This window comes from Thermobia domestica, chromosome 3 (genome assembly GCF_964235325.1).
Source record: "Thermobia domestica chromosome 3, izTheDome1.hap1.1, whole genome shotgun sequence".
NCBI lineage: Eukaryota > Metazoa > Arthropoda > Insecta > Zygentoma > Lepismatidae > Thermobia > Thermobia domestica.
This window is the reverse complement of record NC_137456.1, coordinates 39610440-39637187: the sequence shown is the minus strand read 5'-3', so window position 1 is coordinate 39637187 and position 26748 is coordinate 39610440. Positions and strand designations below refer to the sequence as shown.

At 35.2% G+C, this 26748-nt stretch overlaps 1 protein-coding gene across 3 annotated transcripts; it reads right to left on the bottom strand.

Annotated features, from left to right (window-relative positions):
• On the bottom strand, positions 1-26354 carry LOC145680314 (uncharacterized). Of its 3 annotated transcripts, none has more exons than XM_081750684.1 (6): positions 26151-26354; positions 18643-18760; positions 17920-18131; positions 12018-12171; positions 9846-9967; positions 1-4378 (listed from the first exon to the last, which is right to left on the bottom strand). In XM_081750684.1, the coding sequence occupies exons 1-6, from the start codon at positions 26253-26255 to the stop codon at positions 3899-3901; spliced, it is 1191 nt and encodes a 396-aa protein (XP_081606810.1). In that variant the 5' UTR covers positions 26256-26354; the 3' UTR covers positions 1-3898. The 3 variants fall into 3 exon arrangements, with proteins under 3 accessions (XP_081606810.1, XP_081606813.1, XP_081606811.1); XM_081750687.1 differs by lacking the exon at positions 26151-26354 and adding an exon at positions 26024-26140; XM_081750685.1 differs by lacking the exon at positions 26151-26354 and adding an exon at positions 25575-25931.
• Positions 26355-26748: the final 394 nt, after the last annotated feature.

Genomic DNA, 26748 nt, shown 5'->3' with positions numbered 1-26748 from the left:
TGGAAGTTTAAATCCTAAATTTATTTTCTCGATATATTCTTTGTTTTTACAAATGTTAACAGTAATAATAATAATAGAAAGTATACAAATGAGCAATCCTTGTATTTCTAGGAAGTAAAACTTGGCTGTAACTAAAACAAACAATTTACAAAGAAGATAAAAACTAATAATAATAAAAAAAACCTCTCAATTGCACTCAAGAATCATCTCACTATAAAGAACTAAATTACCTATCAAACTTTGGTATTTCGTGCAATTTACATACAAAAATAGACTTCACATACTTTTTCTCTTCTTACCAATTAAGGATCAGTGTGTAAAGATGGAGATAATACTATTATAATAAACATGAACTTAAAATTCCATAGCAGCAGAAAAAATTACATGCTGATTCTGAAGTCTAAAACGAAACTATGACGATTTAGCTAGTTTGCATCACACATGGGAATGTATGATACGTACAAACGAATCCTGGAAGTCGGAAAAGCAAGATGCGTGACTACTCTTACCTCGGAACCTAACAAATACAAAAGGTAGTAATAAACTACTATATTCGAAAACTAAGCCGTGCTCATTTCAAAAAAATTCATGCTTAAAATCATCACGAAGATACACAAGACGTTTTCCTTTGATTATTTCATATTTAGGTCTTTTGTAAACAGTGAGACTATACAGAAGACCTACAGTTGAACAACTCTAGTGTATCCCAAGCTCTTCCACCGGGAGCTGAACCAGACCTCATCTACCAAGGACACGCCAACAGATCTATAAAGAGCGTTTTCTTAATAAAGTTATTACGCGAATTCCGTCTACAGAATCCCTTCCTAACGCTTCTGAAATATTTTTGAGTAAGCAGGGTATAATTTCGAGTGTTAACTTGTTAAACCGCCTTGCACAATGCTCTTCCATTCCGAAATAATAAGTAATAAATCCCCCTGTATTTATTATGGTTTCTATTTTTGTATTATGATTATTATTATTATTAGACATACACTATTCACCATTTAATTCAGACTGTATTTCGTAAACATACTGTACGTTAAACTAGCTTACGAACAACTTAGACTACAAGGTACGATAATTATTATTATTTCAATGTATTTACCTATAGGAAGACTTGTTCAAGGACTCGAAATATGCCTAAGATTTCAGTAGAAAATATCGACTTATGGCTGAAAGATATACCAGCATAAATATATGTTTAATTGACCTCTTAAACGGAAATTTCTCTACTGTTCCTTCTACGCAAACCATGTGTGTGCTCCCGAGTTCATTTTTTTTTCCTTCAGTAAGAATGAGTCACAATTTTACGACTGATTTCTTCACCACTTTATACACATTACAGCCCTTCTTATCATGTATATTAATACATATGTATCGGATATACACATTCATTGTCACAAAATCAAAATAGTACGAATTTAGTAATAATAAATTATATACAAAGAAAATAATGTTTACAAAGTAATAGACATCAAAATAGCCAAAACAAGAAAACAAACAAAATCGGAAATTTTATGGTGTCTGTACGATAGCTTTCAACACAGTTAATTTTTAGTGTTTTTAAGATTCAAAGATCCATAGTGTAGACCGCCAAACGTGCTAGAGGACGTTGGTGGATGGGATCATCTCCCCCCAACTAGCAGCACGTAAACCTGTCAGTAATAGTCAGAAAGGCATGTAAAGAAACAGTTGCACATTCATTTTTCAAAATACTGTCATCTAAAACTTTAATCCCTCCATTTACATTTCACTTCGTTTTTTAACGCAAGTTCTCTGAAAATGGTCAAGTTCTGGTTCCACTCCTTAATAATCTTTATCATATTTTGCTTAGACATCAGATTTACATTTCACAAATAATATCAATATTACTTCTTTATTTTAAAAACGAAACTTAATCATTAACATAAAACAACCATTATGTCTTACCTATAACAACTATTTTTTTCCTCCTAATTGATTTTACCGAGTGTCCCAGAAGTAGTGACTCATTTGTTGTTAGATGCGGTAGGTTAGGCTGTACGATTGATTTTTTTTTTTTTTTTTTTTTGTATAATGGTGTTTTTTCTTTTTGAGCTGTACTCATTTAATAAGGACGATCCCGATCACCGTATCGAGTTTGCTGAGTGTTACCTGCGAACGGTGGAAGGAACTCCTGACTTCGAGAACCACATAGCTTGGACGGACGAGGCAAAGTTCCATGTGTTAGGGTCAGTGAACCATCACAACTGTGTGTACTGGCCTCTTGAAAATCCAATGTGGTGACTGAACATGATCACCAGAGTCCTAGTTTGATTGTTTGGGGTGCAGAGATGCGTGCAGAAATATGCGTCTCCGGATGCAGGCATGCATCAATGTTAGGTGGACCTCCAAATGGAGAATAGGGATTAGATAGTGTAAATCACTTGATTTTTACATAATTTCTGTGTACCTATAATACAATTTTATTTCATATTATTCTTGTTTATAATAAAAATGTACTGATCACTCAAATGGTGAGTCACTACTTCTGTACACCCTGTACATACAAAATACATATTGATAGTGTATTATTTTTCTTTAAAGCCACTCACTTTGTGTATTCAAAGGCATTCTTTATTGACCTATTGCCAACCGCTATTTCATGCAAGTGCTATCATCTTAACACAGCGGCGTGAATAGCAAAATAGAAAAATAAAAACAAAATACAAAAAATTCACAATTAATTTATCTTTTGTTCAGAATAATCCAAGTTTGATATACATATATAATTGATTTTGAACTGGTTTAATAATTCAGTATTATTTGCTTCATTCATTAGTTCACACAGGAGTACTTTATTACTTTAAAATAAAATAAAATAATAATAATAATAAACTTTCTCCTCCTTGAAAGCCTGGTGGTATTATCCAGTGGCAATTACATATTTAGAGCAACGCTTTACATATCTTATTATCATTAACCAATCCACATTTACCGAGATTCACAGTACTTTTTTCACATTTATGAAAATATTACAACTGAAAAGAAAAACAAAAGAACTTTATCTATTAGAGGGGTTAGAAATAATCAGTGATACTGAGGAAATCTTCATTGCTCAGTTTGGAGGTTGTAATGTCATGGCCTTGGTAACTATAATTCAGTACTTGAGAATATGCTGAAAAGGGTGACCACCATAATACTTTATATATATAACAATGACTTAGCAGAAAATAAAATCAGATAACTAAAATGCACATTATAAGAACTTTCGCTAAATCTTTAAGAAAGAAAGAAAATGCACATCTTACTAGCATTATTATTGAAAATGCATATCTTATTTATTTTCAGCGTAGATTTTCAATGTTAGTTTTTAGCACCATGACTACGTAAGACAAGATCTACAATTTAATTGTAGAACCATCCAGACGTGCTTTTAAAATACTGAAAATACTAGGCGATATTGAAGTTATTTATTCAAGATCTGTACATGATCTAAATATAACAAAAAATTGTTGTAGATGTATTATCAATGATAAATATTATCTCCAAGCAAAAACGAACACAAAAACTTAGATTTCGTTAAAGTAATATTCGTGTTCTTGTAGCTTAATTGGTTCAACAAGCGAGAGAACAGATTTCGTGTATCCGCTGACTTTTTTTCCTGTTATTTCACTGTTGTTCTGAGATTACTAATATTTTGAATGCATATGAAATATTTAAGCAACAGCAAATTAATCCAGAATTGAAATTTTAACATTAAAAGTGAACGGTACTGGGAAGAACCGATTTGGAGGACAATATCCACTGTATTAAACTTTTTTAAGACACAAAAATTTTATCATCTAAATAACTGTCACAGAACAAACAGATAGTTCTTTTACATATAAAATGCACACACACACACACACACACACACTCAGACACACAGAAGTTGAAACTACCAGCCTAGCCAACCCTCTTCTTCATCGCCACTATAATCATCTGGCAACTTCACTTTTACATCTGACAAAAGAACACTTTTCCATCCTAGCCACGGTTCACTCGCATCTTCAGCTTCATCAGTCCACTTCTTCCACGTTCCCTTCTTAATATTTCTTTTTCTATTATTTCGTACCAGGGGTGGTGGTGGGATTGGTTTCGAGGGCCACAGTCGATCATCCATGTCTGACACGTCACTTTCATCACTAGCAGATCCTGAGCCTGCGCTGTCCAAGTTTAGACCAGTTAACGTGGAATCAATTTCCTCCATTTCATTAGCAGCCGAAATGTCCTTTTTACTTGATTCAGACGCATTATCACATACTTCTGTTCCATTTACGTCTACTTTCGACCCAACTGTTCCGTTAACACCATTCTGATTAACTTCTGCGTCAGCCAATATGGCGTTTTTGTTTGACTTACGACGCCCAGTTTTCTTCTGAAATTCAAAACAATAAAGTTAAACAAAATCTTTATCCCGACTCCTACATAAAATCACAAATAGTTCAGAAACTGATAAAATAGTTTTAGCCTTACCTCATTCACCCTCTGAAGTAGATAAATGTGGTTTCTAAGTGTCGAATAAAAATTATTGATCATAATCACAGACAGAATGAAGTTCTTTGGGAAATACTCAGAAAAAAGAATTCTAGGAAAACCAAAAATGGATCAAATTATTGCGATCACGGCCAATAATTAGGTTTTGGAAGCCACAAAATTTTTGAACGGCCTCTAAATCGAGGAGTTGTATTTTCTATGGAATAAGCACATTATTGAGTTAACTGATAGTTTGGGTTTGGCTACAATATATGTAGTTCTCCAGATATGGAGCTTACAAGAAAATTTTCGATTGAAATATATTGGATCTTTTGATCCAAAAAAGTGGACAACTTCCAGTTCAGAACCTTCGGAATAATACTGGATGTAATGCAAGACTTCAGAAAAATGTTCTGTCTATATAACCAGAATGGATTTTTTTTCTCATAAGTACAAGGTAACCAAAAGAGTTCTTGCCGTCCTGGAGCAGTAATAACAACGAGTAATACAATGAACGGTATGTACTGTAATGAGTTACATTAATTTAGGATTAAAAAAAAAAAAAAAAAAAAAAAAAAAAAAAAAAAAAAAAAAAAAAAACTTTTGTCAGCTACGCACTAGTTACTAGTAGCGCCATTAGCGGCGACCAGTACAATTATTTTGTACTTATAGCGCTTTACAGGCGATAGCGTCATAATCATTCTGAAAGCCAAACTAGGAAAAAGTCTACTGAAACTATAGGAATAGTTCATCTAATACGTCAATTTTTCAAGTTGCTTATCGAATGTACGTCGCTATAATTCCGATTGATACCAATGGTTTAGTCTGGAATATTAAAATATTAACGAAAGTTGGAAAAGATAAGTGTATTTTTCAAATAGTTTTGTTTTTTAAAAAAGTGAAGTGGTTTAAAATTTTCCGAGATATATAGTTAAAGTAGTCTGAAAAGTCTAATTGATAGTGGCATATATAGGGAAAAAGTGAGTTGTTAATATGCTATCAATATATTGGTGAGATATATTATATATTGTCGTATCCAACTATATTTGATGCTTATAGTTCGGAATCTTCAAACTGGTGAGTAGGAATTAATTCTTTATTTTGGTTATTGGACCATTTGCTTATGATTAATCAATGTAGTCTAAAGCCCTTATGGCAGTTTGTAAGGTCCAATCAGATATTCAGTTGGTTAATTGTTTCTTGTTCATAATTTTGATGCAGTTAAGATTTTTCATAAATCGTTATTTTATTATAATCATTGAGTTTCACTTCTGTATCCTAGAATATACCTATATTTTACAGATAGATGAATGCGAAGATAAGAGCCATCATAATTGCTTATTGTAGAAAATTGGGTTCGATCCCACTACTAAGGTAATATCGGAATTTTTATGCGCTACCTTCCCAATAAAACATGCCTTTATTATACTAAATAAAATGGAGGGAGAATTTTATAGCCCCTCTCCCAGTGACGACACCGAAGACTAAGTAGTTAGGTAGTAGGTTTGTTACAGTACCTTTAAGTTTCGAAGTAATCTCCAACAGCACCAGACATCTTTTCCCAAAGTTCCTGCAGCTGCACAACCCCTGGCGATAAAACTCGGCGGTCGTGAATGCAAAGAAATCCGTGAGTGCGATCTGCACGTCTCCCTAATTTGCGAAGGATTTTCCACGGAGGAGGTTGTCGAGAGAATGAAATAGGTGTGAATCTGTTGATGCAAGGTCCAGTGAATATGGTGTATGGCAATGTCTCCCAGTCAAGTTGCTGAGGGGTCTGCAGCGTCTTCTCTGCTACATGACTTGGCATTATCGTGCAGGAACAACATACCCTTGTGATTTGCCAATGTCGGCTCTTGCTGCAATGCACGGTGCACCCTTTTGCAACTGCTGAGAGTAGAGATCAGGAATGATGGTCTGACCAGGTGGAAGGAGCTAGTAATGCACCACTTGCCGACAATTCCACCTATAACCTTTCGTGGGTGCAGAAGTGGTCTTGAAGTGTAAGGAGCAGGTGGTGACAACCAATGTCTGGTGCGCTTGAGAGTATCATAGAGGACCCACTTTTCGTCACCAGTGAGCAAGCGATCAAAGATGAGTGTGTTCAGGTGCGAATGAGCAAGGATAAACAAGCTGTCACTGTAGGCTGTAGACTATGTATGGCGCACCTACTTACTTAACTTGTATGACTTCCCATTCCCACGCAGGTACAGTCTGACTGTTTCAGCGGAAACATGGAACCTTTCTGCAAGCTCATCACACGTCAGACCACTGTCCTTGATAGCTGCTTTCAGGGCTAGTCATCCAACACATGTGGTCGTCCACTGTGAGGTTCATCCAAAACGCTATCTCCCGAACGGAATTTCTGGAACCAATGCCTGGCAGCGCGTTCATTCACGACACTCTCCCTACATACTGGCATATGTGGAAACTTGATACAGCAGCTAAAACCACAGACCCATTTTGAAGTTATACAACAAATACACGCGAATCAGTTGCGTCATTTGGTTTCCTCTCTGTGAGAGCATGATTAATGGGACGTCAAAAACGACAAGATTTTTTTTTGGTTACCTTGTAAATAAAATTTAATTAGTCATATTTTCTTTCATAATACAAGTCATATACTGTTAAAAAAATGGATTAACTGGGAAGTAGAATTAGATGTAAATGACTCTCGTTTAATAGGTAAACTTCCAAACTGAACTTGAATTTACCTCTTTACCCTTGCCTAGTTTACTATTTATTTATTTAACTTTAAAAAGAAAAACTTAAATAAAAGTTTAAAAAAACTTTTGGTTGATTTAAGGTTTATCATGTCATTCAGTACCTAGGCAATATGAGACGCGGAGACAGCTTAAGAGCTCCCACCGAAATTGAACTCGAGTCTCTAGCATCAAAGGCACGTACGCTAACCATATAGCCACGAGGGAGTTCATTGGATTGGTCGGCGCGGAATTCAAATTTGAAGACAACGCTACTAACTGAACGGTAGCGCCTCTGCAGTCTTACAAGAGGGAAGCCACATCGATAATGGTGGTGACACCGACTTTGCATCCCCGCCGCTCTCAAAATCATCCCCCAGCTTTGGACCCTCAAATAATGTATTACTTTGAACTTTCTTACACTGCTGTTGCGAACACTGTTTAATCTATTTCTCCAACTGAATATCCTAGATTGATTTTGTAAAAATCATTCAGTTACACACTCATTAACATACATACATACATCAAAAGTGTAATTTGAAACGGATACACAAAACTAACTAATACTTAAAAGCTAACTAGCTTCGTTTCTCGTATATCTATATTACAAAATTGAAAGTGACTATGTTTGTGACTCAATCTCTTGAACCACTAACCAATCGCGATCAAATTTTCAACATAGATGAGGTTCAGGCCTGGGATGGTTTGCATCATTTCACTTCATTTCACTTTGATGATGCAACTTAGGGGAGGAGGAAGATATGCAAAAATCAATATATATAAAAATGAAAGTGACAATGTTCGTGACTTAATAACTCTTGAACTACTCGATCGATTTCAATCAAATTATTCACATTGATGAGGTTCGGGCCTGGGAAGTTTCTTTTATCATTTACTTTGAGGAGGGGAGGATATATATATATATAACAACTCTTGAATCACCCAACCAATCTCGATTAAACTTTCAACATAAATGCGGTTTGGGTCTGGGATGGTTTTCATCATTTCACTTTGACGATGCAATTTAGGAGAGAGAAAGAGGAGAGATATTTAAAAATAGTAAAAAATGACCGGTATTAGTGTCGACTCTATAGTTTTCGGGGTCACGGAGAAGAACAGTGACATTTCCGATGCTATTTAGATCCAAATTCAGCCCCGTAGCTTGGGGAGGGGAAAATATCTAAAAATGATCGAAAATGACCGATATTAGTGCCGAAACCATAGTTTTTGGTGTAGCTGAGATGAACGGTAACAATTCCGATGCTGATTAAATCCAAATTCAGCCCCATAACCCGCGGAAGGGGGAAGGGAATATATATAATCTGGTCGAAAATGACCGATATCAGAGAGTGTTTCAGCAATACAGCAATAGTAAAAACTGACTGACTACCGGAACATATTAATATTTTTTTCTTGTTTTAACCTAGTAAAATGGGTAATTGACGCTAGTTTATAATATTTATTAAGTTCTTATGATGAATTGAAACAAATATGCATTCAATTTCGATCGTTTCTAAAGTAAATAAGCAATTAATTCGACCATTCACTTTCAACACCAAAATATAGACCAACTGTTTAACGTTGAATCTAAATCACACATGGTCCTATCGAGAATTAAAACCCGGCATCACGGATTTCTTTTCTCCAGTCATGAAAAATGTGTAATTACATTACACTTTAAGGGCAGGCGATTGGTTGAAAGAGCAACGACAGAACACGTAATTAGACTAAAATTAAGGATTTTAACTTAAACTATGTTCCCAAATTTCGTGGGACGGCCGCAGTAGTAACTAACGCAAGAACGGGCATCTTGTCCTTTCACAATATATTTATAACGATAGTTTAATACGTATTGTAATGGTTTATCTTTGGCATTAACTTGTTATTTGGCATATATAATTATTTTTTCTTTTTCTTGCGTTCTGTTTTTACATTAAATAAAATTAACAAAAGATAGAAGATATATAGATGGATGGTAACAAACGCCAGAACAAACGCGTTGTGCCTTTTACAACAAAGGAATTTCCATAACTGATAAATTATTAGTATGTCTGATCTAGGCTACTATCTTCTCGTATCATATCGTATATTTAGACACTTGCATGCTTCGTGTGTGTACTAATGTTTGCGCTACATTGAGTTCGCCATTATAGTAAATAAACAAATTTCAACACAAACAAATATTTCGAGAGAACGGGCACGTTGCACAACACATCGTGATGCGGTCAATGTCACAATTTATTACACTTAACTTAACGGAGGAATCTGACGCTACTGTAGTAATGGATCGACGAAGGTTGCCTTGTAGAATAGGTTAAGAGGAACAACCAGCTTCCTGCTACCACTTATAAATTACAGCATAGGAAGTGTCATTGTTGTACTTTTTACAGTGCTCGAACACTAAAAGATCATACTAAACGTTGCTGTCATCATTGTGAAGACATAGTTAAAAAAATAAAAAGTTTTAGTGGAGATACGATAGGATGGAAACTAATTACATAAATCATAACTAAAATGAACTATTTAGCAGTTCTTGAGGCTTCACAGTTCACAATTCTTCAGATGCTTTTTATAACAAATTCATAACAAGATACTTTTAAGATTTTTTTTTTTATAAGAGTGCCCTTCAAGCGAATCACATTAACAATATATATATTAATAAAAACTTACGGGCGAAGATCTTAATTTCCATGGCGGTGGCGGTTGATCGTCACAACGTTTAAACGCAAATTTATGAAGGAAAATCCCTCCTTCGTCTCTAGCTCTCCAGTACCTCTCAACTGTGTACAGACCTAAGGAGGGAAAGAAGACATACAATGAAGTATTCGGATCTCTTTTTGTACAATAAATGCGACTCATCACGAAAAAAACTCATCAAAGTGAATTTAACATGCTGCCATATTTCTACATTAAGTACATAAAGTATGTTAACTTATAATTACAATATTCAAATGCTACTAATCTGTAGCCCCTCCTGGGTTAAAACAAAAGTATACATATATATACTAAACAATTAAACGAAGTGCTAATAATAAACAGAAATAGTACACGTGCATGTGTGAACGTGTTTAATTTGTGCTACAAGGTGGGTATACGATAGTATGTTCCACAACACACAAACAATTTACATACGTTCCTTGCGTGAAAGGCAGCTATGAGACTCACCTCCAGTGCACGTGAACCCTGGTTTCAGTTCCAAGGTTGATACATTACAACAGTGGTTTCTAACCTTTTCTGACTGACGATACACTTTATTGAATAGCGACATCCCGACACACTTACTTGACTTTTTATTAATAATATAAATTATAAAGCATAAGTCTATAAGTTTAGACCTTCACGTGTATCGTGATGTCCTTTATAATTCTATACTCCATAATGTCTATATTATTGCTTACACACCAAATATTGCCTATTTGTTGCAGTTTCTTCAAAATCAGGACTGTGTTAGCACAACTGCATTGATCTCTTGTTAGGCGCAGCGGTAGCTGTGGTAGAGCGCTCACTATTGTTGCGTGGAATCCCTAGTTCAATCCCAGCTCGACCCAAGTGGGCTTTGTGGTGGACAAACACTGTATGCTTGGGTTTTCTTTGTTTCCTCCCACTCTCTGCTCGACCCAAGTGGACTTTGTGGTGGACAAACACTGTATGCTTGGGTTTTCCCCGTTTCCTCCCACTCTCTGCTCGACCCAAGTGGACTTTGTGGTGGACAAACATTGTATGCTTGGGTTTTCCCCGTTTCTTCCCACTCTCCACTTCACCATTTTTTCATATGATGACCGTCTCCTTTAGACTTGATACAAAATTGTAGGATGTTCATTTTGTTTCAAATTTTGTCAGTTCCATGAAATTTAAGTATTAGAAAATCTAACTTACTGGTCAAGCTCACGGAAAATAAGCACTTGGATAAATTAATGACAATTGGACAAATATTTAGAGATGAAAATATATCAAGTGAATTTGTATTCTTGCGTGCTTTAAATTCGCTCCGAGATTATATTCTTGGAAATAGAAATATTGCTGGACGACAACCTAACAACTAAAGATTTAAAGAAATATCTTGTTAATAACCTTGTGACGGATTGCCAAAACCTATTAAATTAAAATGCACTTAACAATTCATTACTAAGTGATCATTAATTTTTTGTTGTGTGTGAAATTCTGTAAAAACTTTGGACTGCCGAGGAGTGGTAATATGCCGTAATTGTTACTTGCATGAAAAGAATTCCATAATTTATTACATGGACATTAAAAGAATTTCATACTTTTTTTCTTAAGACGATGTTCTGTACAAATGCTAAGGATATTTCCAGATTATTTAAACAGTATTCATTATCTAGATCAGTGATCGCCAAACCGTCGATCGTGAGGTTGGCTAACCTTGATTTCTCCACAAACAAATGTTAAGATTTTTTTAAAGTTGATAGTTCTTGTGGTTGGTAGCTCACAATAGGATTTAAAAACTGTACGGTAGCTCAGAAGCTTCATAAGTTTGGCGACCACTGATCCAGATTATTTAAACAGTATTCATTATTTAATTTCAGTTCTTGGATGTCATTAAACGTTACGTTCTATATTTCGAGTTTTTTTAATTATTATTTTCCACTTTTTTATTGCCTACAAAATTCGGTCTCTAATAATGAACTATGCTATTATATGAGAACACTACAGCAAGTTAAAACAATTTCAGTTTATTTATTTACCATTTTTATTTTGGTTGCTTATGTATACAAACCTCATGTCTAGCGGGCTGTCTAATGCCATCAATTCTCTGAACTTATTCGTTAAGTTATAACGTTACGTTTACTTCATAAATTAGATGGCAAATATTATTATTATTACCGTCATATCTGTAGCCAACCTCTGGAGTATATTTGTTTTTCATCTCATGTCCTCTCACAACTCGAACAGGATTTTTGGTTTTCCAACTCTCACAAAGTGCCATATTAAGTTTAGATAATGACTGGTCTTTGGATTGTAAAGTGGTGCGGAGATTCTGAAATGATACAGTAAGAATAATAAATCAGTTGGTTCCTAATACATTGTTAGGAACAGCAATAAACCTTGTTACATATATAAAGGGTACACAGATTTTTTTGAAGTATTTCATGGCCAGTCCATTATAATGAAGTGTTTGTGTATTTTATAGACTTAGTCATCCAGTCAACGAGATGAAGGGATAAAGAGAGAATATCTACTTCGCAGAAGCTGTATACATTGAGAAATGTTTTATCCCTTCCCCCTGTTCCTATCTCTGAGGAAAATTTATTCAAGTTAACGATATCTTTCTTCGTGCTTTGGAAAGGAAATTGAATCCTCAGTCGACTGAAAAATCTGTTGTTCAAGTTTAAGATTCTTTTCTGCGGCTATGTGAGGCTTGGCTATGCCTAGCATGGGATCAGAAACACATGAGCTTCCACCAGGAATAGAATCCCGATCTCCCACATCGAAGGAGCGTACACACTCTAAATGATTATGAAGATACTCATATAATAATACAGAAGTTTAATCGGATTATGTTCAACTTATTTGACAACGCTAATGTAGCACCAGAAACATGATTCTGGCGTCATTATTAGTAGTGCCTCAGCTTACAAGAGCCGGAATGTTGTGATGGTACTGTGAATGCCATCAAAAGTGGACCGTTATTTCAAATGGTACATCAATATTCATTTCCACCACAATTTTTGCCCAACTGAAAGGACGCGAGAGTGTTGGAAAAATGGTTTAACCATCTCTGGGACCACAGCTAAAAAGATATCGTGGTCAACAAACACAAATGGGGCCCATGCACAAATATTCAACTGTTCGAGGTTATCAGCGAAAGTGTGCCCTGAGATACTCCGTGGACTAGTATGCTAGAAAAACCCACAAAAGCTTATTGTGACGACCCAGAGAATAAATCTAGCCCAGTCGCACTCAGCCACGTCAGTTGCCACCACCTTGGTCTGCAGTTCGTACATATGGACCGGATTCATAACTTCTTTCTGCGTCACGTTGCTAAGCGTAAGACAAACTGTACGAAAGACATTTGGCAGGGTCAAAATGGAAGATGGCTGGCTAAAACTAAGAGGTCTGGACGAGCCTTACATTTATCTCACGCATTAACGTAATTTTCGGGCTGTTACATCTAGTTACACCTCTGGCAAGGGATTGACAGAATTTTACCCGCATACACCGTAGAATCATGATTGTCGTCAGATACACTTACGAGGGAAAAAATGAAATTAAATCTTTTAAGTTTTACGTCACACGATTATGCCGGCTAGGCTAAAGGAGACGGTGATGATGAGAAATGAATGAAATGGTGGAATGAAGAAAGTAGAGGAAACAGGAGAACCCCGAGAAAACCCACGCATACGATGTTTGTCCACCAAAAAGGCGCGAGCTGGGATCCACAATTACGAGGGGGAGTGAGGGAAACGTGAGGAATAAGACTGTGATGGTGAACGCTGCTAACTTCCAGGAATCACGATTCTAATCATTTGTACGAAGTCACCAAGAACCATGCGCATGTTCAGATGGATAAAGCTTTCTGCAATTTATGACAATGGAGCAGGAAACGATTATCTGAGTTATTCCCTTGCTGTGTTATTTCCTTGTAAAAGAAAGACCCTAATGGCAGCCCAAACGATGTCTACAACAACCTTCACTGGTTTATGGAAAATCTCCACGTAGGATGAAATTCCTTATAACTTTACTCTAACTTAGCTTATTGCAGTGAATTTTGCGATAGTCAATAATGCTGGTGATACAATGGAACACAACTATTGGCGCGACACTGCTCTTCTTCAAAAAAGTGGACTTCAAGAATCAATATGATATGTATCCCGATCAACCTTCTATAATAATGGAGAAAACACTCTCTCGTAGACAGTTAAAGAAAAAAAATCTCGCACTAGAAATTTCAATTTCTCCCCGTAGATGTCAACCGGAGATGAATGGCACGATATGTAACTTCCACTATTTTTGTTTCAATAGTAGAAAAAAGTCCCTTAAATTCATGGTTACTTGTGAAGATATTAACCGATGACTCCATTCACGAACTCGGCCGAAATAATCAATCTAGCTATCTATTATGAGAAAAGAATTCGTTTCTGTTCAAGATAGGGTGACCAGATTCTGACATGCAAAAAGTAGGATATATATATATATATATATATATATCCTACTGCGTTGGCAATACGCACGTTCTTATTTCATTTAGCAATTTGAAGGAATTCAACACAGCAAATACCTTCATGAAAGACAAATACAAGATTGATGAAAAAATTTAAAACAATTTGATGGAGTAACATGCAGGAGTCACTTTAAGTATGTTAAAGCATAAAATTTTAATGAAACATAGAAATGTGGTTTTTCTTAACGGTTATTTATCCATTACCTTATAAACTTTCCCCAAAAATGTTATTTTTTTTTCATTAATATGTGGTATCTGTTTACCAATTAAACATCAGTGCAATACTTGGTGACATATTTTTCATTTGTATGTACAGTGCGTAGTAACTTGCTGTTTTGCAAACTTATGCCCTGGAATTCACTGCAGGTACAATTATAGTTACATTCGGTTATTATTAGGAGTTTAAAAGCTTCGAACTGAGATTTCTGATTCCACAAATTATAGAAAAAATACTCCCTCAGTCGGAGCATTTGTGGCAGGGAGGCATATACTGAACTCCACAAATCACATACTTGGTAATGTACTTCAAGCTTCTTTGGACATTATCCCATTCAGTTACTGAGTTAAGTCTTGTCCAATTCAAAATGTTAAAGTCTGCGAAAACAGACCACTGTTCAATATACAATACAAGTTGAATAAAATGGACACACACATCTCTCAAAATTCGATACACATAGTACCAAGGGCGCCGACCCTGGGGGACCGAGCCCCCCCCCCCCCAAAGCTGATGTGAGCCCCCTTATTGTATTTAAAAATATACAATATTTGGGCTAATTTGAATGTAATTTGTCTTAAAATCCTCATATATGCCTTCTGCGTCTGAATGGGCCCCCCAAATTTACAGAGAAATCGGCACCCTTGCATAGTACCCCATTTTCTTCAAGATATTTTTTAGTTTTGACTTCACTACGAGAGAGAAAAAAAACACGTAGTTATATCTATCAATCAACTTTGCTTTCAGTTCAGCAACCAATGCTGAACTTTAAATAATACTGATGTTCAAGAAAATGAACAAAATCACTAAAAACTGAATAAAATAAGAGCCCTATTTCAGACATTTCAATGATTGTGGGTACTTATCCTGTGATAGAAAATACGATTTTAAGACTGGATAAAGTTTAAGTATACGTGCTATAGCTGGCAACAAAGAAAAGTGGAACTCGTGACTTATTTTGTTTACCAATTTTCGGAGCATGGGGTTATTTTAAGGAAGAAAGAAAAATTTAGACTGACGCGAGGGAACTTCTACTTAACTTGGTTTAGCATTACTGTCGTATCTTGAAATAAGAAACCTTTCTTGCCTTACCGACATCTCGACAAGGCATTCTCAGTAAAAACAATGGTTTATCATTCAGCAAAAGAGTGCATGTGATTCGAAATGTTATGAATAAAGAATGAAACATTAAAGTATTGCAAATAAGTCAGGATATTTCTCCATTTTCTAGATGTCTTTGCAACACGCAGGACAGCTCTTTGAAAAACAGTACTGTACTGCGAAAATCAGTACGTCTGGTCACCCTAGTTTAAGAGTTATCGTAACGGACAGACGGTGTAACGGACAGACGGAGACAGACTAAATTATAACTTCCCTTTGCGTGTTTTTTTATAAATCAATTTAAACAAATACGTAATTACAACAAACAAAAATGTCTACGATGAAATAAAACACGTTAATTGTCAGCAAATGCTTGTTACTATCCCTGTAGAACTTTTTATCAGAGCGATCACTGTCGAAGGACTTCAAAATCGAAATGCATAAAAAGCATAATTTTGCCTCACGCAGACAGCATGAATATGAAATTTGGGGGAGGGGCTGTACACAGACAAAGGAGAGGTGAAAACAGTCTGAATGTATAAAGTGGCAGCAAAATTCGATAAACAAATGCGGGAATGAAGAACTCAGAATATGTACTAGCCATCAGAGTGCGAATAATTAGCTCGAGATATCGAAAACTGGCGAGATTCACATAAAAGTACTTGTACAATCTATTGCCTTTATCGGAGCAGTTAGCATAGATAGGTTAGGAAATCTGAAAACAGAACAATAATTACGTTAGCTAAAATGTAAATGGTAAAAACAATACAATGAAAAAATAAAAGACCAGACCATGAATCAAACTCTGGTCTCTCGTTTACTATTAAGTGTTGGTGCGATAACTACTAAGTTATCAAATCCGTTGTCTGATTAGAATCAGCCATACAATTTCTCACTCTTGAGTCAGATGCTCGGCCGTTTAGACTAACTTAAACCACTTGAACTATACCACAACTCCTATTGTACTAGGGTAACCCAGTAGAGCAGGAGACCCGGATTCAATTGTCGAGCTAACCCTGCATTTTTAATTCTGAAAATTAGAGGCAAGTTTGAGAGGGGAAAAAAAGGTTATTTCTACATTTATATACATGTGTAACTCAACCATACAGTATAGCATGTATAACTAGTATAGAACACCGGGTTATCCTAGCACAATAGAAAGTGGCTGATCTGAGTGATTGAACACCGAAGAATAAGAAAAGGGCACTGCTGTTCGCGAAGCGAATCGGGTAGCGTTGTGGATTGCGCACCGTCACAGTAACCAGGATACCAAGTTCATTTCTTGAGCTAGTATTAAATTTTCTCACTATCAGTCTTTGAATATCACTCAACACATCAAGTGACTTCAACTTATTATACCTCATATTCCCTAACTTATTCTTTCTAAAGCATTGATGGAGACAGAATTTAAGTCACCGAAATTACCAGCTACTAATATTGGGAACGAAATACAACTTGGATGAGTTCATGAACACATGTGTTTAATTAATCATATGTTCTTTGTAAATTGAATTTATTAGTAAGAATTACTGATTTTATGTTAAGGTTATCTAGTTTATTACCAACAAAGATGACTGTTTTGTTTAAAAAAAATGATGAAATATGTATGTGCCAAGTTTTTTTTTTTTTTTTTTTTTCTCCGAACACTCACTTCTTCGCCCTCTTATCATTCACTGTAACCCGAAGAATTTTAAAAACAAGTAACAACTCAACTGTGTAATGTTCCTCTTTTCTTCCGGAGCTCGAGTTAAGATTTTCTTCTATTCAGGTCTTCGTAAGTTTTAGTAATTACTAACTAGTGGTGTGTACTAGTAGTAGTTACAAAAACTATGTGAAGACCTGCATAGAAAAAAAGTCTTAAGCCTAAGCCGTGAAGAAAAGTCCCCACTGGAAGCACTTGAAATATAGGCTAAACAACAAATGAAAGGATCATCATTCAGGTAAGTTGTTAATTATTATAATTATAATGTGTTCCATATGCTCAATAACCAATAACATTTTTAAAAAGGCCAATGTTTTAATTTCTTCTTGCAAGAAAGAAAGAACGAACGAATGAATGAATGAATCTATCTTTCTCTCTCTCTCTGTGTGTGTGTGTGTGTGTGTGTAATGTATGAGAAATATCAAAACAGGCCTATTTAGGTTACGTAAAATCGATGATATAGACTCAACCATACATAAAGACCATTTTATTTATATCAATACAATACTACTACAATTTCCTTTTGATTTCGCTGTTTTGTCCTTACTTTTACGTGATGGTCAACTCCTTTGGAATTCTTTCCTGATTCTCCAGTGTAAGTAAAGCACTCCCCTAAATCCACATCTTTTTCATTATCATCCAATAATACAATGGAATAAACGCCGTCTTTCCCAAAATGAACTGGAGCAACTGTCGATTTGTGCACGGAAGCATTTGCACATTCAATTCTGGTCTTCCAAACTGTTCCAATTTCTACATCTACAAATAATGTTTCATATAAATAGTATTTATTAGTACTTACAAGAACAAATATACGTATAAAATTAAAGCAATAAGAAATTAACTAACTGATTCCACAAGTAGTGTCAAGTAGATTAAGACTGAGGTTCGATCACTGATCGTACCATGTTCGCTATGTGGTAGAGCCTATATTGTGCACGTAATTCAGGGAATTCAATTAATTATTTAACCTAAGACACGAAATTTAGATCTAAGTCCAGTACCCAGATTAGAGAAATTGATCATTTTTTTTTTTAATTCAAAGGAAAACGAAGTAAAGACCAAATGCCTATCGCCAAACTAAAAAAGTAAATTTCGCGCCCTGATTTAATCATTTGTTTTTGTCATGATTCTGATACAACGCACGCGAGAAAAGTTAAACCAAATTGCTACAACCAAACTGAAGAAAGATTATGAACATTTACACTAAGTTACATTATTGTCAAAACACACATTTTCATGTCATTACATGAGACAAAAAGTATTTAACCTTTGATCGCCCCATAAATATCTTGTTTCTTCTTCAGCGAGGAAGAATTCATTTCTTCTAATTGAAGCTCCTGATCAATAGCAGCTTCCAAAACATCTGCAGAAGCTACGTTTGAATCCTGTGAAAGAAAATACATGTGAATATTCATTATTATCATCATCACTATCAAAATAGCTTACTCTATGGCTGAAGGACGTTAAAAGGTCCATAGTCAAACAGACAAATCTCTAAGTGAATCCTGTCATATGCATCCAAACCAATTACGATTTTTAAATTCAATTCCCTATGATCCAACTTTATATTTTCTTAAATTACCTACAAAGTCTCTTTTTCCAACTAATATTCTACGAACCTCATGCATGTTTCTCACTTTAGTGGTATATGTACCCATTTTATACGACCTGCTATAATTATCGTAGGTATCAGAAAAAACGATTTTCTTTATTTAGGCTAACAAATAATTTACGTCGTAGATAGGGAAAGTCAGGGAGTGCTCAGTCCTCAGAAACTTTGAGTCATTTGTTTCAATAAATACACAATACTCGAATAATCACGGGCGCCAAGTCGCTATGGCGACTGGAAAGACGAGACTAACTTTTTTTTTTCCTGTTATTATTTCCAATTTTTACCTGCCAGTAATTATGTTTTTGGATGGATTACACATGAAACCACGTTATAGTAAATTCATTATTAAGTTCAAATTTCCAATTCACCTTGAACTTCAACTACATTTAATTCCATTTAATAGTGGGTATTGTCTACTGTATCTCTTTACTCTATGGTGCTTGTCTGTGAATCTGCTTTATAGTTAGCAAAATTTTGCTCCTTCCAGATTTACCTTGAAACGTGTGGAATCAAATACTTTGAAGCATTTGAAGTAATCTCGATTGACGAATTATTTTAGCATGCCGGTGTGAAAGAAAGACTCGTGTTTAAGTATTGAGTAGGAACTATGCAAGCATACCGGTGAAATTTCAGAATCGGACAATGTTACTGTTCCAAATATACTATTTATACCAATAACTATAATTTAAGGGCAAAGCATGTAGGATAATGTATCGAATTGGATTTGTATTATTGAGGCACTTGAATTTCAGAACTGGTGCTTAGTTTAGGAAATTTTTTTTTCGAATTCCGTAAATTTATGTTCAAAGAATAAGCAGTCAAGAAATCCTTGTAACTTATTTCGCTGCAAGAAAACCAATAATTATGCGGTAAAATAGATAACGTAGTTTAAAATTTTAGTACTTCTGGTCTGTTTCTCCTAAAGGAGGAAAGATTTCTCTCCTTAATGGCTTGACAATGATTCCTCACAGCGCTGCGTGTAGGATGGATTTAGTAATTTCTTGTGCTAATGTGACTGATTTCTGCATACTCTGGATATTTCCATGACTTTCTTCCATGAAAGTTCCAGATTATTTTGTGTTCTGCAGGCAGGTAGCGATGTACCGATACCACTTTTTCACCGATACCGATACTTTTGGACACATTCCTTACATATTATCAGGAATTTTCAGAATAATGAAATGATCAACATTATAATAAGGTATATTAGATATAAGGCCAATTTTGATACACACGGACGTAAAGCAAAACTTTATCTTAGGTTCCACACAAAAAATATATTTCCCCTAAATTTAATCTTAAACAACGAAGATCTAAGAGATTTGATTCCCTGCTCATGAACACCTTAAAATTCTGTCTGCAAAATTGTGTAATTTGGCCAATGGCCAGTTAGTTAGTGGCCACCGGTCACTATTTGGTACCAAAATATTCAACGTTCTCGTAGGTACTGATCAACACCAATATCATCTCTATGACTTCCAATTCCCAAGATATTGGCCAAAAAAGTTCCGATTTCGGAAGATTTAAGGAACCATATCTTGGTGATCGTAAGTCATAAAGAGATGATATTGGTGTCCACAATACCTAAGAAGATGGTGAACATTTTGTTAACAAATAGTAACCGGTTTCCACTGGTTATATATTCATTTTCAATGTATATACGGTGATAAAAAGCAGTGTTGCCAACAACCTCTGAAGAAAATAGGCTAGATGGTCTTCAGAAATAAGCTTTTTACACAAAAAATCGCTAGATTTTGAACTGCTAACCTATAACACATTGTAGATTTTAGACCCCCTTTTGTGTGTAGGATTATAAGTGAGATAGTAAAATATGAAATATGGAATTTTATTCACAGAAGACTAACAAGCAACATACATGACTAAATCACAATAAAATCTCATCAACTCATCTGATTTGTGAAAATCAACATCCATATTATCAGTTTAATTGAAATAAGTCATCATCGATGACATCGCAGCTATCCGAGGCGCTGGAACTGAATGCACCATCGTTGGAATGGGGATTGGTTGTGTTTATGTGGCCTGCTATTGTCCGAATTTTCAGTAGCACTTCTTTCGGCAGGTCATAGTTCTTATAAACACTTCTTGTTTCTCCGTACATCCACATGAATCATCGTGATTGCATTGAGTTTTGAAGCTAATTAGATATCCTATTTGTTTCCTTAATAAACAAAAACAATCTTTGTAGCTTGAAGAAACGAACAGCTTACTAACTTTGTATTAGAAAACTTTCATTCTTGTAATGAAATGTGAAAATTTTTTAATCTGGGGGTGGGGAGAGAGAAGAATAAAAAAAAAATGTTTGTTGCGTAATAAAATATCCTCTGTCTAGAGAAATCAATTAATACGATGATATATAATGACAAATAGGCTATTTTGTTTTTTAAAAAAAGTTTATTTTGAAAGAAAAACAATTTCTACAATTAATTTAACGGCTAATAAAGAAGCCAAAAAGTGGCAAAAGAGTTTAAAAAAGTAACTTACATTTGAGGCTAGATTTGGTCAAAAATAGGTTAAATTGACATCATTGATAAAAAGTGACTGCTCAATATACCTAATTCAACAGATCTCCTATTACGCAGGTTCCAAATATGTAAGTGTATTATCTATTGAATTTAATCAAATACATTTAATATAAAATTTCATATAAATTTCGAAAAAATTAATTCTTTTTCAGTTCGTTCTGGCAATGCTCTTCGAGCATTCTCACTTGTCTTTTGCTATTTTCTGTTCAAAGAAAAAAGTCAGAGAAAAGAACTTTGTTGTGTCTGCTAGTGAAAAAAAAAGAGACCTTTTTCTTTCACCACCAATTTGTAACTGCGGAATATCATAAATGCTGTAGGCAAAACAAGAAAAAGGTAGAAGTTGATTCTTCTTCTTATTATTATTTTTTAAAATCAATATTCCTTACTATTAGAAAGAAGAAAAGACATTTTTAGGAACTGTCGATTTTTGTGCAATTAAAGAATAACTTGTGAACTTTTTCTCTTCTTTTGCGAAATGTTCTCTCAATTAATTTCAAAGCGGCTGACTAACATATCGAATCCTTGTAAGAAGAAATGAAATTACGCTGGAATTATTGCGCTCCAAAAGGTTAATTTTTGGACCATTTTCGTGGCAATTCATGTAGCTTTCTTAACTCCACGGGAAGGCAAATAACCAATACGCACTCACGCCACAGTAAATATCATACGGCACTATTTTTTTCTATGAATCAGTAATACGTACAAAAACTTTAAATTTCTAAATGAAACTATATACATTAAGGGGCACTTCAAAAAAGTGGGGGCAACTGCCCACCTCATCGCCACCACTCCATACATATAATGCTAATGGATACTACCGCTACCAATTCTTATTGTTTAAAAAATTATGCGTGGTGAACCAGGTGTTGCTTGCTGTGTATACCATAATAAATAATAATAATAATAATAATAATAATAAGAGGATTATTCAAGCGAAGTCGAAAACGATATTTATTACTTTAGAACTAATTGTTTTTAACCAGTAAGTAGGAAAAATAATGACAATGACAAAAAATAATGACAAAGTGAGCGTCTTCTGGGTTTCTACCATAGCATTTTCTTCTGAACTGAAACCTCTGCCTCGTTTGGGATTCAAATGATGGGTCTGCTATCCTGACCATGGGGCGCAGGAAGGAGGAGGGCAGGGTGAGGTCCGTCTCCCTGGCTCACGAAAATGTATACGTACTATAGCAAACCACGTATATTAAAAACCAGACGTAATATAGCAACCATGGAATAGGCCCTCCCCAGAAAACTTTCTTCGGGCGCCCATGATCGTGACTGAGGACCTTTGGCTTTTCTTTGCCAGTACTTTGGCATGGAGATAGTAAAAATATCAGTTGAGTACGAGTAGTGCAAATCAAAGGCGTACACATGCATAAAGAAATCTATTGTACAAATGATAATAATTTAGATCAACTTTAAGTCTAAAACAAATCGAAAATAGTTCGGCAAAAAAGTTCGATAAATATCGGTGCCCATTTGCCGATACCGATATATCGGTACATCCCTACAGGCAGGCAAACATGCCTTATATCCACTTCAAACAAAAAATATGCATTTTTTTCGTAATCAGTTTTGGGTTACACATCACATTAAACTATGCTAATTGTTAAATGCATTTCAAATTTTTCTGTTTCTATGCAGCTCATTAACTCTTCTACAAGCTTTCTATTATATATAGTTTATCTAGAGCTAAAAAAATGTTTTTCTTGTCTTAGTGTTCTGGCTACGGTCTTACCGCTTCTACTTTCATTCAATGTTGAGTTGATTTTGAGTTTAACGTCCCTTTCAGCAGCGAGGCTATATGAGACGTGGACCTACTGATTAACTTGAAATCCGAACCATATGAGCTTCCGCCGGGAATCGGATTCGGATCTCCCACGCCAAAGGCGCGTACGCTAACCGCTTAGCCAGAAACAAGCTCCACTTTCATTTAAGTAACTTCCGACTATAAATACGACGCTAAGTGAACGCCGCACTGCCACTACCATCTGGCTTTGGTAGTCATTCATTCAAATATTCGCCACAAACTGTATTCCAAAGAACAACGGAAAGATTATAATCAAAAACTATATGTAATACACACGAGGTGGTTATTGAAAAAATAAAACTTAAGTGTAATATGGCAATAAGAAACAAAACTCTCTAGGCAGTACATAATAATAATGAAAATGTATGGTACTACTTCACACAATAATCTTTCATTGTCGCGATCATTATCGAAAAAGTCCCAAAACAAAACACATACAAACATAATCTAGCCCGTTGGGAAAGTTGTATAAATGTGAAAATTCTACGTCATCTCACAGAGTGAAGATCTTAGAAAATATGGATTTGGGGAAATTATACGAGGCAAGCACCATCCTGGAGGATCGCCGTCAGGGTTTTGATGTAAAAAAGGTTTATACAATAAAATTTAAAAAATTAAAAAAAAGGCATGGTTTCTTTGGTGCCACAACTCAGATCATTTGGTTTCAAAATGGGTATTTTGTTACGAACTATTTCTTCATTTTAACGCAATAAGTACTAACCTATGTGTTGCAGCAGTGATAAGTATTATCTACTCTCAAACATTTTATCAATATTTCAGGAGTAAATCTCGATCGCCCATCCGAATGTTTGCGCTAAATTCTAACGACGTTGGTTGTGTGAACAGACAACGTCGTTAGAATTTAGCCCAAAACATTCCTATGAAAGGCGTACGAGATTTGTCTGAAATGTTGATAAGAACAGTTGATATTGTTCATCACTGCTGGAAAGTTGGTGCATGTTGTTTCATGAATAATTATTTCTATGGGATATGAATTTGCAGGTTCTGACGTTTGTATGTAATAATTTAGGGGGGCATACATCAAGAAATTAACACCCAAGAACGTACTCAGTTATTACTTAAAGTAGGAAAAGTGAAGTAAAACAACTTTATAAAGTGACACATACTTAATATGCACGAAAACTACGCTTCGTACTAAAGGAAAAACTAATTTGTGAATAATCATTTCAGGTGGTGCCCAACAACTTTACCTGTTATAAGTACACTCGTGTCCTACTAGTACGAACAAGACTAGTATAGAAAGCATTAGAATACTATTTCCACCAAGAAATGTGACTCGCACAGTCATAAGGGACTTTCCCTATACATAATCTGTACGGTACTGAATATGTGTAAAGCTACCTTGTAGAGATTAACATTCACAAGTTAGTGCGTGCTTCTTTTACCCATTAATAAAATAAGTTTTAAAAAATGTTTACGCGTATATCCACCGTTGCTATTGCGCCTGCTTTCTACAGGCACATCCTCGTGGCGACAATAACCTTCGCCTTCTCTTGAAGTGGAATGCATTCTAATCAACACTACAATACATAGTAGCGTATTGCCCATCTAGGTCATGTTGATACGGTTTTGGCAATCATAATTACTTTTATAATCTCAACTTACTAGTACATGCTATTTCTTCGCACAAATAATTGCTTTTACACAGCTTAAGTTCTTCCGTATATTATCCATCTGGGCAAGGTTCTAGAACACAGGTCCCCCTTACCATTTAGCTGTGATACACAGAAAACAACGTGCCCTGCGGAGCTCTAACACTCCTTCACTCGCTGACGCTCGCTCGGAAATACTATATGAATTAAATATTAAACTTTGGTACAAAGGATCCAACCTAGCTACTAATTTACATAGGGGGACCTGTGTTCTAGAACCTTCCCATCAATCTGTACATAATTAGTGGGCGTATGAGAAAAAAACTGGCTATGGCTACTAAACCGCCTATATTCGGCTTTGATAAAGAAACCAATCTAGCTACAAACCCACCTTCATCTATCTATCTATCTATCTATCTATCTATCTATCTATCTATCTATCTATCTATCTATCTATATATATATATATATATATATATATATATATATATATATATATATATATATATATATATATATATATATATATAAAAGTAACCGAAACCTCATGCTATTGAACACGTACTAGCCTATGTTAAGTCAAGAACTATAACGATAAAGTTGTCCAACACGTACGGGATTAAGTAACATGACGATCACAGTCCTCGATTACGGTCATAAAATCCCGTCGTCGACGGCCCTGCTCCACACAGATATGCCCTCGTGGGGATTCACGATCTTCGCTTTACTCTTATGCCATTACAAACACTTCGTATTTTCAGTGTTCACCTAGCACAGATTGGTTTATGTTTATTTGCACTTATTTTTACGACATATATCAGCATGGCACGTCATCCAGAAATACAATTTCCACTATGAGGAACATTTCTTAAGGAACTAGTAGTCGTCTTCCTGAAGGAATAAAACTATAATTCATGAATTCAATTATGGATATTAAAATAAATTCAATCTTAGAATAACACGGAAGTTATTCCTCCACTTTGATATGAACTGTTGGTTTTTGAGTTGACTTTTTAAGTCATATGGAGTACGATCCTTGAAGAAATTACACTTATATCCATTACCTCTACGTGGATTTGAAGTATGTTTACTTCTCGAATAGCATGATTATTCTTATTACCACTTATGAGGCAAAAATTTAAATAGGACCATATACGAACAGCATATCAAATTGGTACATTATCTACTTACACACAACAGAGCAGTTAACACCCTCTGATTTTCATCTCTACTATTAATGACCAAAGCTGTTGAACTTGTATCTTCTTTTACATCGTTAATTTCTTCCGATTCCATGTCGCTAATAATTAAATTTTAATTATCTCAGACACCTCAAAACACTAGCAACTCCAAATTCCCGCCAATCACAAACTACTGCATGAAACCAATTCAATCAAATCAATTCAGTATGCGAATCAAAATTTCGAATCGCAAGATTCCAAGAGTTTTTTTTAATGATTATAGAACAAGCTGGATACGTAGCTGCTCGAAGAGCGAAAGAAAAAAGGAATAAATATAGCAATCTACTCGATAACTATTACTTTGTCGGAATAGCAATTGAGTCTAGCGATTCTTGGGAAGAAGGAGGCCTCAAATTTATAAAAGAAATTGGCGGCCGTCTATCAATGAAATCAGGAGATAATCGAGCAAAAAGTTTCCTGATTCAACGCATAAGCATAGCCATTCAACGGGGGAACGTGTCGGCTATAATGGAAACGTTACCCACTAGTAAAGAGCTAGAAGTCTTTCTTCTGTAATTGCGGAGAAGGGAGGTTAGGAGTAAAAACAA